Source organism: Nyctibius grandis, chromosome 4 (genome assembly GCF_013368605.1).
Source record: "Nyctibius grandis isolate bNycGra1 chromosome 4, bNycGra1.pri, whole genome shotgun sequence".
In the NCBI taxonomy this organism is placed as follows: domain Eukaryota; kingdom Metazoa; phylum Chordata; class Aves; order Nyctibiiformes; family Nyctibiidae; genus Nyctibius; species Nyctibius grandis.
In genome coordinates, this window is record NC_090661.1 from 16,774,601 (window position 1) to 16,794,218 (window position 19,618).

General features: G+C 36.9%; 1 protein-coding gene across 2 annotated transcripts in view; it reads left to right on the forward strand.

The window, feature by feature from the left end:
* The window catches only part of CARS1 (cysteinyl-tRNA synthetase 1), a 36,490-nt gene that overhangs the window by 5,582 nt on the left and 11,290 nt on the right, over positions 1-19,618 (forward strand). Inside the window, exons 2-17 of one of the 2 annotated variants that reach the window (XM_068398273.1) lie at positions 403-648; positions 3,486-3,577; positions 4,423-4,511; positions 4,863-4,959; positions 5,423-5,521; positions 6,515-6,664; positions 7,908-8,048; positions 8,813-8,901; positions 10,050-10,171; positions 12,043-12,155; positions 12,994-13,122; positions 13,337-13,466; positions 13,786-13,889; positions 16,364-16,461; positions 17,933-18,122; positions 18,617-18,685. In XM_068398273.1, the coding sequence (XP_068254374.1) occupies positions 403-648; positions 3,486-3,577; positions 4,423-4,511; positions 4,863-4,959; positions 5,423-5,521; positions 6,515-6,664; positions 7,908-8,048; positions 8,813-8,901; positions 10,050-10,171; positions 12,043-12,155; positions 12,994-13,122; positions 13,337-13,466; positions 13,786-13,889; positions 16,364-16,461; positions 17,933-18,122; positions 18,617-18,685 (1,958 nt within the window). The remainder of the gene's footprint in view (positions 1-402; positions 649-3,485; positions 3,578-4,422; positions 4,512-4,862; positions 4,960-5,422; positions 5,522-6,514; positions 6,665-7,907; positions 8,049-8,812; positions 8,902-10,049; positions 10,172-12,042; positions 12,156-12,993; positions 13,123-13,336; positions 13,467-13,785; positions 13,890-16,363; positions 16,462-17,932; positions 18,123-18,616; positions 18,686-19,618) is intronic. The other variant, XM_068398274.1, reaches the window with a different exon arrangement.

The window sequence follows — 19,618 nt, forward strand, 5'->3', positions numbered from 1 at the left end:
GTATTTACAGCCTATCCACAGTGTATAAAATTAATCATATTAAAGTATTTGCAGGATGAGTGTTTTAGCAGTGTGGAAAAGAGTGACTGATTAGGTTTGCTGTGTGCGAAGACTTTTCTCCAATTTCAAGTAGATAATATTTCTTTGTGAAAAGGACATGTGCTTTCGTCCTTATTACTCTTTGTAAAGATGTCTCCAAAAAACTTATCACAGCATGAACATAATCCCGTTAGTAGGACATATATAGTTATTCAGTAGCTTGTATTAAATGTATTTTTCTCAAATTTCTTGTCCGTTGCCAGAGCTAATTTAGAGGGGGAGATGTATAGTATAAGGATATATTTTGGTCATGGGATCTCCTTCTTTTAATGCTGACCAAATGTCCTGTGCCTCTCTTTACAGCTTCCAGCTACAGTTTTATTCTGAGCATTAGTGAAGAGGAAGCCAGGGTGAAGGCTTTGAACGAGTACCTGAGCACTCGTAGTTATATCCAGGGGTTCACATTTTCACATGCAGATGTGGAGGTATTCAGAAAGTTTTCGGGGCCACCTGTGGACCAGTATATCCATGTTGTCCGGTGGTACAGACACATAGAAGCAATCTATGATGGCAGCAGTGAAAAAAATGAGCCTTGTAAACTTCAAACAAGTGAGTAACACGAAACTGGTGGGCAGGTTGTAGACTAGCTGACATTGTGTTGGTCGTTATTGCTGAGAATTCCTAGAAGTTCCCTTTCATACCCTCTTGCACGCTTTAAAATTTACTGCATCAACTTGTATTCAAGGTCCTGAAATTCTTCTTGCATACAGTTACTGCGTAATTGATAGATCCTGACCTATTTGAATGTTAAAGCTCTGTTTCCACATTTCTTTGATTTTTAAAATTCCTCAGTGTGCAGAATATGATTATGTGTATTTTCTTTAAAAAGCTAGCCACTGGATTGTAAAAGAATGTGTGGGTTTTGGCTTGTTCCCTAAAATATCAGGAATCGCTAAGTCCACTTTTTTTTTCATACAAATTCATAATAAACCGAATACTGCCTCTTACGATTGTTATTAACACTGCATTTCAAAAAGAATGTTTGTGTTTCTATTTTAACCCTGGTAATTTAGGCATTGGTGATGGTTTGAGGAAGTACTAACTGGTTAATCTAGGTCATTGTGTAAGCATGGGTGCTGGCATTTTTGGGAGCTGCATCACTCTCCTGAGTTGTTTTCCAGTGAGCTAGTCTAATTTAATTGCTTTATAGTGAGATCCTTGCTCAAGGAGTCATGAAATAATTAATAATAATAACACAGCTGTTGTATAGTGCTTGCAATACCTACGAATGAATGCATAATATCTGTAATTTTTGCTGATGGTTGTTGACTAATATTACTCCAATGCCATCTTCTCACAGCCTCTCATCATACGTTCTGAATTGCTAGCAGTTAAAATCAGACTGCTGTGAGTAGATTCTGTGTATGTCTGTGTGCCTGCGTGCATTTGTGCTGGTTATTGATTTCCTTTCAGCAGTGAAGGGATCTCAGCTGTACAACTGTTTCTGATAGCAGATTTAATGCCACTAACTACAATTTGCCTGCAGACTTTGATGGATCAGGCTGGAGCAAGAAGAGAAAAGGTTTCTGTTTTCCTGTCCATGAAATCTTTAATGTTGTGTCTCTTTCTGAAGGGTTATGTCTTGTTATCTTCATGATCTGTGCATATGTATCAGAAGTCCTGAAATGGTGTTCTGCAGTGTTCACTATGAAAATCACATGTGAATCTGCCACACTTCTTAGACCTTGGATATTTTATCGGTGTTTTTTTGGGTGTATCAGAGAGCTCTGGGGGTGGGTTAGAGCAAATGAACTTCAGTTCAGTCAGGGGGGAGACTATAGCTGGCAGAGACATATTTGAACAGAATAAACAGTATGCCTTTTACTTTGCCCTTGGTGTCCATGTAGTGGAAATAACGTGACACCTAACTCACAAGCTGAGAACTTTAGGGTGCAGTATCTGGGTTTTTTCTTATGTTTAGTGTGGTTTTAAGTAAAGAAACCTTTACAGATTTATCTTTTATTAGACTAACCCACACAGGCTTCTTTCCCCGAGGGAAGTGTTAGCCACAATTAAGCATGCCAGTGTAATCTTTGTAAATCAAAGAGTAAACAAATCCGTACCTTGGTATATGGTCTGTGTTACGGATAGACTGCTCTTGAACTTGAGGTATTCTGTTCAGGAGTAGCTCATACAATGAAATGTTCAGAATAAACACATATTTCTGTGGATCCATAACATGGAGATTAAATGGATTCCATTTGTGAGAGAGTTCTACAGTTAGTATCTTTTTTTCTTATTTAGGCAGTTATTCAGAAAAGGAAGATGAGGAAGAAAGTAAATTTTTTATACCATGAATGTTTACGTTCCTTGAAGGTTTTCAGCCAAAATATTCATACAAAGATATTGGGGGAAAAAGAGTTAATGAAGAGCACCCTGAGACACAGGATCAGAAACGCAATTTTGTTGTTAAAACAAATAGTTTGTATAATATTTTAATTGCAGTAAAAATGCATACCATGAGAATTCCTAAAGACAGTGCTCTGTGTATTAAGCTGGCAACCTTGCTGTATTTTTCAATTTCCTGGTTTGCTTTCGTTCCTAGTTAATGCGATAATTAGTTTAACATCATTACAGCTGTAAGCAGCCCTATGCATAGCAAACTGCAACTCTTCGACAGATGACATACTCATATTTTTGTTTGAAAAAAACATGAGTTTAACAACTATGTTCCTTCTTAAAAATTTAAAAGAAAACAAATGCAAGAATATTGTCACTAATACTACCCTGGGTTTTATCTGCTCTCTTTAATGGCAAAATTTAGCCTCTTGCTGAATTGGAACATATTTGTGGTGAATGAGTGTGTTCAAAAATGCGTTGTGTACATAGCAACAATGTATGATAAAAAGCTGAGGTTCTTTCTAAACGTTTCCATCTCCCCTCCCTCTCACCCTGAGTACACATACTCTGTCAATATTGGCTCTAGAGACTACCTGGTCTCTGGAGATTTTTTGCAAATTCTGTATGAGACCTGTGGTATGCCGTCACAGTAAAATCCATGGCATTGCAGAAAGCCCCAGGACTGCCAGAATACTGTATTAATAATTCTTTACATTTCAAAGCTCTTGTTAATGCTTTAACTGAATTGCATGCTCTTACTTTTATACCCTCTTCTGTCCTGTTACTTGCATCAAAAGTTAATAAGAATGGCAAGTCAGAGAGTAGAAACTAAACTAGATTGAAATAATTTACTTTGTTTTTAGTGGCTTTGTAGGAAGCTCTAACAAAAGTAGTTGGATTACTAAGATTGGAGATGCTTTGTGTAATTTTATGTATATTTTTCTTTTGAAATAACTTAAAGAAGTGATAATGGGAAAATGTTATATTGCAAATCTGTTTGTGGAAGGTGTCTTTTCAGTTCTCTTTAAACTGTTTTTTTCCCCTAGGTAAAGGCAAGCGTGTGCAGCCCCCCTGGTCTCCCCCTGAAGGGACAAAACATTCTAGGCTCTGCCTCTACAACAGCCTGACTCGCAATAAGGTGACTAAATGCAAGAAAAGTGGAGATTTCCATAGAAACACAAATAGATAAGTCATCAAATGTTTGTTTATGAAGTGTTTACCTTAAGAGTAGACAGGTTTATGAGTTGTATTTTGCAGAATGTTAACAAGCACGTGCCAGAAATGCTATATCAGTCAAGTGTGTTTGCTGGGCAAGTGTTATAATATACACAATAAATATACATATGCTACAAGTGTATGTATGTATGTGTATATTGCATAATATAGTTCCTAGTTGCAAATTATCATAATGCAAAATAGCCAGGGGTTCAACTGTAATACACGTAAGTATAGGCAACGTGAACAGAATAAAAATCACAGATTCTTTCTTTAGATGTTGTCCGTGTAAAAAAAAGTCTAGCCATTTATATTATTGTAATATAAACGGGTAAAACTTCTTGTGGTCTTGTTTGAAGGTCCTTTGGGAAAGAGAGGAAATATTAAGAATACTAATGTTATGTGGGATGTAGTATCCCAGTATGTATGAAATGATTATACTCTGTAACCTTTTTCAATGCAAAAGAAAGCCTGATCTCCCCCTTTACAAATGCAGCTTGAATAATGCCCTGCCTAGTCCAAATCTTTGCAATCTGATATCTTGATTGATAAGAGTGCAGATAACATAAGCAGCCACACCCCGTTATCTCTCTTACATGATAAAACTAGTGGTGATCTTTTCTTATGGTAAAACTGGGAGTGGAATAAGTGTTCCTTTTTTGTAATTACAATCCATGTTTTCACGCTCTAATCTCCGAATGTGGTGTTACGGGCCTGAGGGCATGTCTTCAATTTCTTCTGATCACTGTACCTTCCCTTTTGATTCAGGAAGTATTTCAGCCTCAGAATGGAAAAAAGGTCTTGTGGTATTGCTGCGGTCCAACAGTTTATGATGCTTCTCACATGGGACATGCCAGGTACTGCAGTTTCTTATTTTGATATAGGTAATAACAGTGCCTGTTGGAAGCGAAGATTAATAGAAAAAGGTACTTTATTTAGATGAGTGTATTACTAGAAAATAGTCTCGCTAGACTCAATGCTTGAGATTTAAGACTAAAAGCATGTTATAATATTATGTCACTGTGTGATTAAAAACTTACAATTAAAATAATAATAGTAGATTATTATTTTCTACTTAAAATAGTAGATGAGGGAAAATTAAAACTGATGTGAAATTATTAACTCTGAGATTAAAGTAGTTTGTACATAGAATAGAAATAGACTTGAGGTGTTCACTAAAAACACTCCTGTATCTTCTATGTTTTTAGGTCCTACATCTCATTTGATATCCTGAGAAGAATCTTGAGGGATTATTTTAAATATGACATTTTCTATTGTATGAATATTACAGATATTGATGATAAGGTAAGTTCTCTTTAAATTGCAGTCTAAAATACTGTACTTTGAGCATGGACATCAGAGAGTCCTATGTAATTGCCATTTGATAAATCAAGATAAATCTTACACTTATTAACTTAGACATACATTTTGTACATAGTCATTGATTTTTCTCAGGTTTATGGCATTCCTATGGTATATTCTTGAATATAAATGAATGTTGTAAATAATGAAGACTAAGCATTTTACAAAGATAACTTATTTTATTTGCCTGTTGTTGAGATACCTAATTAACTCTGTTGAGGTAGCTGATTAACTATGCATGGTGTGTTTAATTTGTATTACTGCATATAATTCTTGTAGCTTTATTCTTATAAATTTAATAATTTATAGGGATTCTGAAATGCCTTTGGTATGTAGTAGATTTTATTTGCACTTTGTATAACTATGTGTCGCTTCACAAAAATATTTTCATCTTTCTGCTTTGTAGATCATCAAGAGAGCAAGACAAAATTACCTTTTTGAACAGTATAGAGAGAACAAATCAGCACCAGATCAGCTACTTGAAGATGTTAAAACTGCCTCAGAGGTGGGCGTGGTATTTAATCCCTGCTAGTGTCTTAGATTCTTACTCAATAATGTAGCAAAGCATCTAAAACAGGCCTCTGACGTTACTACCTCCTTAAACTTTCTGCTTGTTTCAGTTATTCTATTGAACTGGTACCACACAAATTAGAAATGTTATTGGAACTGCTCATCACTTTGATTTTCCATTGTTTTAGAATTGACAAGAGCTATCTGTGTGAAAGGCATGCCTAATTTTTATGTCCATAGAACTTGTTTGTGAGTGCATGTATATAGTTGTTGGGTTATTGGGGAAAAAGCTCAAAAGGCATTTGGATGTTTGTGTGTTAGAATTCGAACTTTAAAAATAACCCTTTAAAATAGTTTTGAAATGGTGGTTATGTCCAGAATCTTTTAAAGCTTGTGAGATTTCTCTTTTGTACCATTGATGGCCTTGGAAAGAGCAAAGAGTCTCCAAAGCTTTAGAGAGTTAATAAATTGTGTTTGCTGGACTGAAGGTGGGGGAAGGCAATTCTCTAGTCATTTTTAGAACTACAGATCACGAAGAGATTATCAATCTAATGAATTGAGTACAGGCCTGGGAATAAGAGGCCTGGAAATTTTGCCCAACTATCATTGCCTGGCATAGTGTCTAAGCATTGCATGTAATCTCTTTCTGTTCCACATTAAAGCTTCTCCTTTTCAGATTTGTGATAATCAACTGTGTAATTAAGGTGATCAACTGCATAGAAAATGAAAATTACTAAACAACAGTAATGATGATGTAGTAATTTATGAGGTCTTTCTGAGAAACTGAATTCAGATGTGAACTAAATTCTTTTGATTTCACCTTTATTTCTGATGAGGAGTATGTTTCAGTAGTTTGATATCGAAGCTTTTTATGTAGCATAATGTATTACCACTAGCAAGGTACTATGTGGCTAAGATAATATATTGTGTATGGAACCTAGCGCTACTGTACTGCAAGTTGCTTTCTATTTTCTTTTTTTAATTGTAGCTCTTTTCAGTTAAATTAAATGAGACAACAGACCCAGATAAAAAGCAAATGTTGGAAAGAATTCAAAATGCAGTAAAGTCTGCTTTTGACCCTCTACAAGAAGCTGTGCAAGCAAAACTCCCTGCAGAAGAGATCAGCAGATGTCATGAGGTCAGTTTGAGCTCCTTTTTAAATTAGATTTGGCTTATAATTGTTAGGGGTTTTAAAAATAATATTTAGCTTGTAGTAATTCCTGAAACATTATGGAAATTTTTATTCATAAAAAGAGGAACGGTGGGCCTGAGAACTTTTTAATACTTTGCATTCAATACAGGAAATTTGATCCTTGAATTTAACTATATAGTATTTGGATGCTATTTTTATCAATGACTTTTTTTTCCTCCCACTGTGATAATTACTCAGTTCTTTTTACCTTTCCAATAGGGATTTTTCTCTTGCATATATTCAGACTTTCTCTTTGACTTTTTTGTTTTGATAAATTAGTTTCAGTATAAATTAGTGAACATGCATTTATGACATTCCAGTACTGGTGGCAGTTTCCTACACAAGTGTTTCTGTTTCTGATCAGAGAAGAAAATACATCCCAAAAAATTATGCTCAGGATCATTTTTATCCAAAGACCATTACATTTAGTAACGATAATCCTGTTGACTCTGTTGGGCTTTGATACTGTCCTAGTAACCGAGATAGTCAATATAACTACTGTCTTTTAGTAATTGGTTTCCACTTTCATCTTTTCTTGCTTTCAGGTTATTCATGATAATTACTGCAGAAAGCATAGTGCTCCTTTCTTGAGAAGACTCTCTAAATCATCTTCAAAAAAAAAAAAAGTCCAACTATTCAAATTTCAAGTGCCTTTATAAAAGTGTATACTGACCTAACAGAATTTTTAAAAAAACTAAAATCTGAGCAATCCCACCTTCTGGGCTATATTCTATTGTAAAAAAAAAAAAAAAAAAAGTCATCTTTTAATATAAGACTGAAATGTATCCTTGGTGATGTTCAAATTAGTCTTTCAAACACTTTTTAGCAATGTGTGCAGTGAGGCTTCTGTTTGTTAGGATTATCCAGTAGTATCCCCCAGGGGGGAACAGATGATATGATATCACTGCAGGTCCCATCTGATGTTTACAGCGTAAATTCCACATACCTATTTATGTGATTGATAACAAAACAGATATCACTTATCAGTTCATCTTCCTTCCTCTGTTTGTTTCATCCGTATTTATGAAGGGCAATATGATAAAAATCTGATAGAAGCACGGATTACTCAGCAGTTGTAGCCAAGTGTCTTTTTCCTTAAGCAAGCCTCTCTGTTCAAAATAAGATCTTTCTACAAAGTTTAAACAGGGCAAGTCTTTCATCAGTTGCACTTACAATTATTGTTCCATAGATACTGTTGGAAGAAGCCAAAGATTTGCTGTCTGAGTGGTTGGACACAAAATTTGGCAGTCAGGTGACTGACAATTCCATATTCTCAAAGCTTCCCAAATTCTGGGAAGGGGAATTTCATAAAGATATGGAAGCACTCAATGTAAGTAAACAAACTGTTTTCTGTTCTAAAAGTGTATGTGCCATGCCTCATAATACCCAGAATACAATTTAGCTCCTTAATAGCTTTCAAAAACCTCATATTTCAACCTTATTGATGAAGTATTTCCTTTAATGTGAATAGGTAGCTGTTAAATTAGCACCTTTTTTTGTTTCCATCCCAACAATCTTAAATCCATTGTGCATGTTACCAGAGCCAGTTGACTGGTGAGCAAGTTTGACATGTGCACTCCATCCCTTCCCCTTGGTGTAACATGGGCTTATAATCATAAACTGATCCCCAAGTTTGAGATAGTCTGGTAGCTGCACAAGAGCGCCCTGCCAACCTCAGCATTTAGACTGACTACTTCATCAGTCTTCAGCAATTAAGAAATTATGTGGTGATAACAATCAAGGACAGATTTGTCTGTTACAGATGAAATGTCCTGTCATATGCAGTGGTTCAGATCAGCGAAGGTTTATTTATTTACCTGCAAATGAGAGGGACTTATTGCCTGTTCTGTCAGAAGTGAAGAGCTGACATCTCCTGCAGTAGTTTGTTGTTAACGTTGCCTTAAAGGCTGAGAAAAAAATGGCCACAGCACATTGTTTCAGAGCAGAAAGCTTGAAATAGGAGTCTTAGATTCTACTGTCACTTGCTTTTGAGCCAATTTTTAACCAATGTATCATATATATATTTACTGCATATTTGCATATGTATAAATATATATATAAAAAAATATATAAATTTCTACTTTTTATCTATAGGTTTTACCTCCAGATGTTTTAACACGGGTTAGTGAATATGTACCAGAAATTGTGGATTTTGTGAAAAAGATCGTGGATAATGGTTATGGGTAAGTTTGCTACTGGATGGTTTTATTGCGCACTTACACTGTATCAGAGCTAGAATGATTGCTTTCAACGCTTAACTGTGAACTGTTTTCTCTGTTTTCATATGCAATAGTACTCTTCCAGAAGTAGTGTTTCATCAAATAAAGAAACTTCAGGTTCCTTTGCAAAAGACCTGTTTTTTCTTACCTGACTGAAATGTGCTATTCTATACTTCTTAGGATGTCTTCTGAAGAGAGAAGTTAGGTTATTAAATTTATAGGGTGAAATCCTTGTTCATTAAAATAAATAGTTAAAGTCCCTTTCCCTTGAACTGTATTTGACTTCTGGTCTTCAGCAAGGGGTTTCAAAAATGGATGCCTGAGCAAATGGATAGAAATCAGTTGTAAATAACGTAAGTTTAAAAAAAAAAAGTAATCGTGAACTGTTTTTCTGCCGTTGTCTAATATTTGTGAAAATCAAGTTAATACTCTAGAAGTTCCTAAGTATCATGATAGATTTCTGTCTGAAATTTTTGAGTTCTCTTTCTGTTAATAGCCTCAATTTTTTTGACATGGATGTATTTTTATTATGAAAAAAGCAAACCTGTTGTTCAGACTGCAATAATTTCTTGTGCATGTTCTTCCCTTAAACCTACATTTTAAAATTTTCTTAAAAAAAAAGGGGGGACAGTTCAAAATTGTTTGCACTGAATTATCAGCATTCCTGGTGGTCCTAAAGCTTACCTTTGTGTCAGCGTTTTTATTATGGCTGTAGTGGGATAAAACTAGCAAAGTGAAAGAGGACAAAATGGACTGTGAAACAAACATGATTCATATTATATTATTGCAAAATATTAAAAGGGACAAGAAGTATTGTAGATATTTCTTCTCTTGGCACTGTTATCTGACATCTCACCCTCTTAAGAGTTTAACAAAATATGTTAGTTGTTTTCCCTTTGATTGATTTTATTATGACTTTCAATGATTTGTCTGAAGCCTTTATGGTAAGGTCTTAAAACCTAGGCTCACCTAAGTCATCTTTACAATACTGAGCAGTACCATACTGTATGTGGTTTCACTAGAGAACTTAAGTTTAAGACAGTGATTTTTGGAGTAAAATTCAGTTAAGTCTTGGTAGAAAGTTAGCTGAATAATCATCTTTAACTTTTCAGGTATGTGTCCAATGGATCTGTATACTTTGATACTATGAAGTTTGATTCCAGTGAAAAACACTCCTATGCTAAGTTGGCTCCTGAAGCTGTAGGTGATCAAAAAGCTCTTCAAGAGGGTGAAGGTAAAAAGGGGAGATAACATTTGATTAAGTTATTGAAGAAACTGATGATGTGTTGATCTCTTCAATTGATTTCACTGACGTTTGGATCAAAGTTACTGTCAGAGTTGAATGGTTTACCTGCTGCACTTCCTTTATCAATAGATTTCTTTTCCAAAGTTTGTAGCTTAAGCGAGCACTTTCCTGAAAGTTTTTAATTGGAACATACCAATAAATGGTATTCATTCTAGGATCTTTTGGGGCTTTTGTTTGGTTGGTTGGTTTTTTGAGGGTTTTTTTTTTTGTCAGAATTGTGAATAGCTCAGTCATTTGACTATAGCCCAGTTATTTGGCTGTTCATCTGGTTCAAAGTAGTAGGAGCAAAGACTTGAAGCTGGGTCTTCCACATGTCAGGTGAAAGCTCTCCACATCAGGCCGTGGTTATTTCATGACAAATATTTGGGTTCCTCTTTCATACTGAGAACTCTTTTTACTCTGTAAACCTTGTTGTGTTGATCTAAATCCAAATACAGATTTTTTTGAGTTGAGCCATAGCAGAGGAGTACCTTAAAATGCTCAATAAACCAGACTCATTAGTTATCTTCTCCTAAGGTTGTACAGTTTTAGTAGCAAATCATCCACAAAGTCTATCAGAAGAATATTAAAAGATTTTTATACAACATTCATACTAGGTGAAATTAGGGCACTCATACTAGGTGAAACTAGCAATATCTGAGAGATGCAGCTTAAAATGTGTGTGATTATTTTTTTTCTTCTTAGTTCAAACCCTTATAGTTGAAATCTTCTTTGTGAAATAAAAGGTGCTAGCTCAAACCACCATCTTCGTGGTAACATGAATGTATCGTTTCCACCACGTAACCAGTCGCTTCTGTTGAATTGTTGTGTCCTTTTGCAAATGGGAAACGATGCTGAGTGATTAATGTAACTAACCAAGAGCATGCATACGTCAAGTTATTGCTTGTCAGCTTAGCTGCTTTGACTCATTTGTGATGATTGTCCTTACCCTGACAGATAATGTCATTTTGACTATTACAGGCAGCAGAAATGGTAAGCTTTGAAAGTTGCAATTAATGTAAATAAAAGCATAATACTTTTATATTTAAAGTGCATAATGTTAGATAGTCTAAACAATTGAGATTGCAGGTATCTCAAGCTGTACATCAAAATTAATTGACAAGTTTAACCTTGACAATTTTGTCTTTAATCTGTCTTGGATTCTTACGCAGTAGGTGGTAATGTTAATCACTTTTATTCTTGGACAGTACTGCAGAAATGGTAAATTCCCTGTGTTTTAAAGATGCTATAATGAGAGTACCACCTAAATGATCATAAGTACCTAACAGCAAATAACACATAAGACATCTGTGATGGTAACAAAACAGTAAACATAGGTATTGAACAACTACCAGCCATTCTGTGCAGCAGCTGAGATTAGGGGTGGAAGAAGTATCCTGTGATCATATTATGCGTGCAGATTAAGACAAGCCTACTCTTAATTTGGATCCTTCTAACTTTAGAGTGAATTGATTCTGCAGTCTTACTCATTTATGAGTACAGAGTTTTTTGTTTCTATATTTCTTTTTCTGTAACTGCAATATTGGAATTGTGCCTGCAGAGAGAATGTAGATGAATCTCGTAAAAATTTAGAAAGCAGTGCAGTTGATACTTGTTGTCAGATTTCCTGTCAACCAAATATTAATCAAAACCCCAAAGGATTATCAGGGTTAATTATGAGGAATTTTGAAGGCTGAGTGTCTTTCTTTTCTTTTCTATTTATTTTTTTAATTCGCTTTATGTGAGGTACAGTGAGGCCAAAAATCAATAATGCTGGTGTTTAAATAAAATTACTATCTTTACATTTTCTCTTTTGAAAGGTGACCTGAGCATCTCAGCTGATCGCTTGAGTGAAAAGCATTCTCCAAATGATTTTGCTTTGTGGAAATCCTCCAAGCCAGGAGAGCCCTCATGGGACTCTCCATGGGGAAAGGTAAGGACATTATAATCAGAATATAGATCTTCTACACCTTATTAAATAGCATGTTACACAAATACTTTGCCTCACTTTATATTAATAATGTATAGATTATGGGGATCTTGCATTCAGGGACTTTTTACAAGGGCATGTGGCGACAGGACAAGGGTAACAGTTTTAAACTGAAAGAGAGTAGATTTAGATTAGATATTAGGAAGAAATTCTTTACTGTGAGGGTGGTGAGACACTGGCACAGGTTGCCCAGAGAAGTTGTGGATGCCCCCTCCCTGGCAGTGTTTAAGGCCAGATTGGATGGGGCTTTGAGCAATCTGGTCTAGTGGAAGGTGTCCCTGCCCATGGCAGGGAGGTTGGAACTAGATGATCTTTAAGGTCCCTTCCAATCAAACCATTCTATGATTCTATGATTCTGTTGCTATGTTCATTTAATAATTTAGAATGTGTACCAGTCTGTTTGATACTTTTTAAACAGAAGTCTGCATACAGGCTCACGATGGCTGTTACTGGTCATTTGTCCTCTATTTATCAACAGGTTTTATCTGCAGTAATTTCTAAATCCTTTTTTTTCCCCGTGTGATCAAAAATATTAATGTAATTTTAAAAAGAATAATAAGCAGGATAATCAAAGCATCACAGATGTATATGCCATATTTGATCTTTAAATCCAACACTATACTTTTATGAAGCTGAGACTGAGAATCCTTTTTTTCTTGGTAACACTGTATCTCATTTTCTCAGGTGTGTAACTGCTTAGGGGCAGACAATGAAGGAATGATATATAGGCAGGAGAGGAAGACCATTAACTAGTAGCCAACTAATGTCTTCTTCTTAACAGGGTCGTCCAGGTTGGCACATTGAATGTTCTGCAATGGCTGGATCCATTCTAGGAGAGTCGATGGATATTCATGGAGGAGGGTTTGATCTCCGATTTCCCCACCATGACAATGAACTGGCACAGTCTGAGGTGAATGAACTGGCCTTCAGTTTCTGCTGTGAAAAAGCAACATGCTTTGCTTTGACTGCAACTTACACAAATCCATCAATTAATTTTTAAAACATTATGTGTGTTTTGTATAAGCATAACTTTTTGTTCTCAGGATTTTATTCTTAAATTATCCTACTTCATGGTATGTATGTAAACAGTGTTGGGACTTTGGGGTTTTTTGTTTTTGCTGCAGGCATATTTTGAAAATGATCACTGGGTTCGGTATTTTCTGCATACTGGCCACTTAACAATTGCTGGCTGTAAAATGTCCAAATCTTTGAAGAATTTCATTACCATAAAAGATGCACTGAAGAAACATACAGGTAAAAATTACTTTGGAATTTGAATGCTTTTGATGCATTTTGCATGGTGACTGTGGTAATTTTGTTATTCAGGCACATAATGGAGTTTCCAAAAATGGCTTACTGGTGTCTTTCTTCTTCACTAACCTTAGAACAGCTTCCTTGTTCTTCTATTCCTTGTCGGTATTATCTGTATTGATAATAGTGTTCTTGCTTTTTTGGTAGATGTGTTGATAGTAAGAATATTAAAAATTATGTTCTTAGCCACTGCAGTATTGGAGGCCATAAAAATGCTTCAGTTTATTATTGTTTTCCTTGTTTATTTTGAAACTCCTAATAGCACGACAGTTACGGTTGGCGTTCCTCATGCACTCTTGGAAGGATACACTGGATTACTCAAATAATACCATGGAGTCAGCTATTCAATATGAGAAGTTTATGAATGTAAGTAAGCTTTCCATTCCTCCTCCAGCTCTCTAAGCTTTGTGTTGTCATATCTGTTTCAAGGAATAGAATCCAAGGATATATAAGCCATATCCACAGACTGAGTTTGTCTTCCGAATTCATCAGGTGGTCTGTCACAATATTTGTTTAGCTGCCAATGAACGTTCAAGTCATGTAAATTCCACAGACAGCTACATTTCTCTGCAGCTGGATGCTCTCTCCAAGTTTTGACATCTCTGAGGAGCTTGGCACTTACACGCAAGATTAGTTTCTGAGTTCAGCTTGCTTATAGGACTCAGTCCAACACTCTCATAACATGTCTACTGGATCAGACTTCACACAAATACAGCGAAAGGGGAAGAGGGAGTATCATTCCTACCACATACGTTGAGCATTTGCCTCTGTGCCTTGCGGGCATATGTGAGGGGTCAGGCACAGTTCCTTTCCCTGCTTAGTTTGGAGCTGTGATTTTTCTACTCACAGAATCAACCAGGTTGGAAGAGACCTCAGGGATCATCGAGTCCAACCGTTGCCCTGACACCACCCTGTCAACTAGACCATGGCACTAAGTGCCATGTCCAGTCTTTTCTTAAACACATCCAGAGATGGTGACTCCACCACCTCCCTGGGCAGCCCATTCCAATGTCTAATAACCCTTTCTGAAAAGAAATTCGTCCTAATGTCCAACCTGAACCTCCCCTGGCGAAGCTTGAGGCTGTGTCCTCTTGTCCTATCGCTAGTTGCCCGGGAGAAGAGGCCAACTCCCACTTCACTACAACCTCCCTTCAGGTAGTTGTAGACTGCAATAAGGTCACCTCTGAGCCTCCTCTTCTCCAGGCTAAACAACCCCAGCTCCCTCAGCCGTTCCTCGTAGGTCAGACCCTCCAGACCCTTCACCAGCTTGGTCGCCCTCCTCTGGACTCGCTCCAACACCTCAACATCTTTCTTGAAGTGCGGGGCCCAGAACTGGACACAGTACTCAAGATGCGGCCTCACCAGTGCCGAGTACAGAGGGACGATCAATTCCCTAGACCGGCTGGCTACACTATTCCTAATAGAGGCCAGGATGCCATTGGCCTTCTTGGCCACCTGGGCACACTGCTGGCTCATGTTTAGCCGGCTGTCGATCAGCACCCCCGGGTCTCTTTCCGCCGGGCCGCTTTCTAACCACTCTTCCCCCAGCCTGTAGTGCTGCATGGGGTTGTTGTGGCTGAAGTGTAAGACCCGGCACTTGTTCTTGTTGAACCTCATGCCGTTGGTCTCGGCCCATCTATCTAACCTGTCCAGATCCCTCTGTAGGGCCTTCCTACCCTCCAGCAGATTGACACTCCCACCCAGCTTGGTGTCATCTGCAAATTTGGTGAGGGTGCACTCAATCCCTACGTCTAGATCATCTATAAAGATATTGAACAGTACCGGCCCCAGAACTGAGCCCTGGGGAACACCGCTAGTGACAGGCTGCCAGTTGGACTTTGCCCCATTCACCACCACTCTCTGGGCTCGGCCATCCAGCCAGTTTTTAACCCATTTAAGAGTCCACCCATCCAAGCCCCAGGCAGCCAATTTGTCTAGGAGGATGCTGTGGGAGACAGTGTTGAATGCCTTACTGAAGTCTAGATAGACTACATCCACAGCCCTGCCCTCATCTACTAAGTGGGTCACTTGGTCATAGAAGGAGACCAGGCTGGTCAAGCAGGACCTGCCTTTCATGAATCCATGTTGACTGGCCCTGATGCCCCGATTGTCCTGCATGTGCCGTGTAATGGCACTCAGGATGATCTGTTCCATCACCTTGCCTGGCACTGAGGTCAGGCTGACAGGCCTATAGTTCCCTGGATCATTCTTCCGACCCTTCTTGTAGACGGGTGTTATATTTGCTAATTTCCAGTCATCTGGAACTTCTCCAGTTAACCAGGACTGCAGGTAGATAATAGATAGATAATTAAACCCACGTTTCCCACAAGGAGGCTGTACAGCATCTTGAGGTCGTTGATTTTGGTCTCTCCAGCTGAAGCTATTCTGCTTTTTATGTAAAATGTTTTCTTTGGGCCACAGAATAAGTGAAAATTACTTTTCACCAAGCTGGATGCCCACATAAAATAGGCCCTTGCTATAAAGCCATTTTTATTCTTCAGCTTCCATTGCTAGCAACACACTTAAAAATCTGCCGTAAGAACTCTTGCCTAAACTTCTTTAAAATGGTATTGTATTTGAGCAGCTTGGTGTTAGAGTATCATAGTGTATCATGCAGTGTCAGAGCCAAGAAAGAGAACTGCATTACAGTCCAACTGTGATTTACAGAGTTATGCAAAATGTGTGGGTTTCCTTGTTTTGACAGACATTCTGTAGATCCTGTCTGAAACAGTGTTGAAACCATAAACTTTAGGAGGCTGATTAAGAAATAATGCCTTTTCATAGTAAATAGTGGTTGTGTCTAATTTAAACTGATTTTTAGCTATATTCTTCTTTTATAGGAGTTCTTTTTAAATGTGAAGGATATTCTTCGAGCTCCCACTGATGTGACAGGCCAGTTTCAGAAATGGGAAAATCAGGAAGCAGAGCTGAACAAAAAGTGAGTGGATCATTCCTACTTCTCTGTGAATAGCCATTGTGTAGCTACATGTTTAGGTTTTTTTTTTCCTTGAAAAATAACTTACTATATATATGGTGGTATTTATAAATCTGTAGCATTTCCACTGAGTACCCTAACTCTATACAAGCTATTGGATTTAATCTTGCAACAGTTTTATGAAGTGTAGATGAAATTGTTAATTTCCCTTTCATTTATGTTAAGTACACTGGCATGCCTCATCACCCTGCTTGTGAAGGGATAGAGAACTTTTTTGTTAGATAGCTGTCATTTTCTTCACTACTTGAAATGCTGTCCTCCTGTCTGAGAAGTGACTGATAATTCACAGTGGTTGCAACTGGAAAATAGTATTTTACACATTTCAAAGTGCAGGGAGCAAACTGAGACAAGCAGAAGTTAAATGACCTGACTAAAAGCACAAAAGATCAGAGTGCCAATGTTTGAAAATGTGTTCTAGAGAGAGACAGTGATATCAATATTGCAGTCTTTCACTTTTATAACAAAACTACATTGTTGTTTGTAATACGAACAGCTTCCTATATGACTTGTATTATGAGTGAAATTTAAAATAGAAGCATCTTATGTTGCAGTACTAAAATTATTCCTAGTTCAGTTCACTGTTGTGGACAGAGATGTTGGCTATTGAAGGACCAAGTGCAGATGCTTCTGCTTAGTGGTGTCCTCTGAAAATTTCATCTTCAACTTCAGGTTGGTATAGAGAACCCTTTTTTTAAAAAAGGGGGAAGATAGTAAGTAATAGAAAGGTCAAAGGGAAGGGACAAAGGAGTAGGAGGAACAGAAGATATACTTCATGGATATTTATTTTTGTCGCCTTTCTCTACCACTTCTCATTCTCTTTTCTTTGGAAAAAGTATGTTGTTTGAAACAGTAGTATCCCTTGCGTGATGAAATGGTACTTAATATGCTGTATTACTTATTATGCCTATTCATGGACATTACAAAGGTTTACATGAATTTATTCCGTGTTTCTGCTTGTGACATCTTCATAACACTTCACTTTGTGGTAATTTAATTTCCAAATTGGTGCTCCTCACTGGAAAGATACTAAACAGAGTACTTGGCTGGTACATAGGGATAGGAGAGCAATACTGTAAAAAAAAAAATAGTAAGCACAAGAAGGTACTAAATAAGCAATTTATACTGCTTTTAAAAACTGTTATGAAAGGGTCAGTTGCTGAAAAAGTGTTAGATGTAATTTGTTTGGATGGTTGTTGCCAATTAGATTATCCTGTCTGCTTTTGTCCGTAGCAGCAAAACAGCAGCATCGTGATAATGCCTTTTTCTCGCTCATCTGGTTTTTCTTCAAATATAAACTGTGACCAGCAAAAGATTATCTCACTTTTAGGTCCCCTTACTCTTCTAACAGAAGTTCTTCAGAGTAGGTTGCAGATACTTTTGACATCAATAGTAAAAAAAATTTTTTTCTTCTTAGTTTTTACGACAAGAAGGCAGCAATTCATGAAGCACTGTGTGACAATATTGACACTCGTTCTGTCTTAGAAGAAATGCGTTCGTTAGTCAGTCAGAGTAACTCCTATATTGCTGCAAAGAAATCTTCCAGACAAATGCCAAACAGACTTCTTTTAGAAAACATCAGTTCCTATCTCACTCAAATGCTAAAGGTATGTAATAGCAAGTAGTAACGTTGCTATTGCACTGTGCAATTATAACTGTTGTATTTTTCAAGTATGTAGGGATCTGTACAGTCTTTGTTTAAATCTTGTAGGAAAATAGAGATCTTCCGCACACCCTGCAACCAAAACAACCCCAAACTGCAGTGTGTGCTGCAGCAGGAACAATTTGGAGTCCTGTATGTTACATTATAATTTCAGCTAATGTTTTGTTGAATAGTGGAGAGCCCCTAATACATGCAAGAAAAATTAAACAGTAGAAAAAATATGAAGTCAGAATGTCAAATCTGACAGCTTTAAAGCTAAATCTGAAAGCCAGTGCTTAGTATGCTTTATCATTTAAAAACCAAAACATCTTCTTATTAGAGCAGTCAGTTGTGGGTTAAATGAGAATTACATAGCTTCAAAATCCTAGTACATGTGATTTTGCTTATTTTTCACATACGTGTGACTTGATGTATGCAATCTTTTTTTCCCTTCACCAGATTTTTGGTGCCATAGAAAGTGATGACGCAATTGGTTTTCCTGTTGGAGGGAGTAGTCAAAACATAAATGTAAGTGAAGGACAAAGTATACTATACAAAATTACTCTGTGTCCTTTGAAAGCTTAGTTTAGATACATTACTGATATGTAGCTGAATTACCTTCTTTCTGCTTTTAACATTTGAATCTGAAGTAATTAATTGGCTTAGGAAGCAGGATTTTTCTTTTATGAGAGTTGAGGTTTTTTATAGGTTTGTTTGACTTAATGACAGACAAATTGTATAGCAACCAGAAAAAGAATTACCATGTCTTCTGAATGATGAGTCTGTTTAAGAAACCACATGTTAACTACAGACAGCACATGCTACGGTCTAAAGACTCATTACAAGTATTTGTATATTAAGTAGTTTCAAAAATATAATTATACTGATTAAATTTCCTTGTGGTACACCAAAAACCAGCCTGGAGGCAGTAGGAGTTTTATCCGCACTTCAGTCTCTTTTTCTGGTCTCATTTGTAGCCACAGTTTTTATCTGGCTTTTGAAGGCTGTTTTGCTTTGGTCACCCAGCAGTTCCACTGTGATGCAGAATTTTTCTGGAAATACTTGGGAGATACCTGATGAAAGTGCTGATAGGCCCTGTAATAACAGTAATGTTTTGTGGTGCAGGCAGGAGAAATAACTCCATATGAAAGCTGTCAACTTTGCTCTCTTTGTTCATGTGAAAAATTTGACATGGACAAATCAGTGCTGTTTTTCAAGTATTTTTCTGCATTCAAAGGCGTGACTATATGTTTTTCTGTTCCTCCTTAGAAGGAATAATTAAAACATTTGTGGTGTAGTAGAAAAGTTAAACTTTTCATTCATCAAAGGAAGAGGAAAGCTTGCTTGTAGTTGAAGAATGTGAATGAACACTCATCTGATAATTGCCCATGCAAATACTTACATTACTGTGCTGTGGAAATCTCCGGTAATGCTATAACAAGGATAATAAGGAAGATGCTC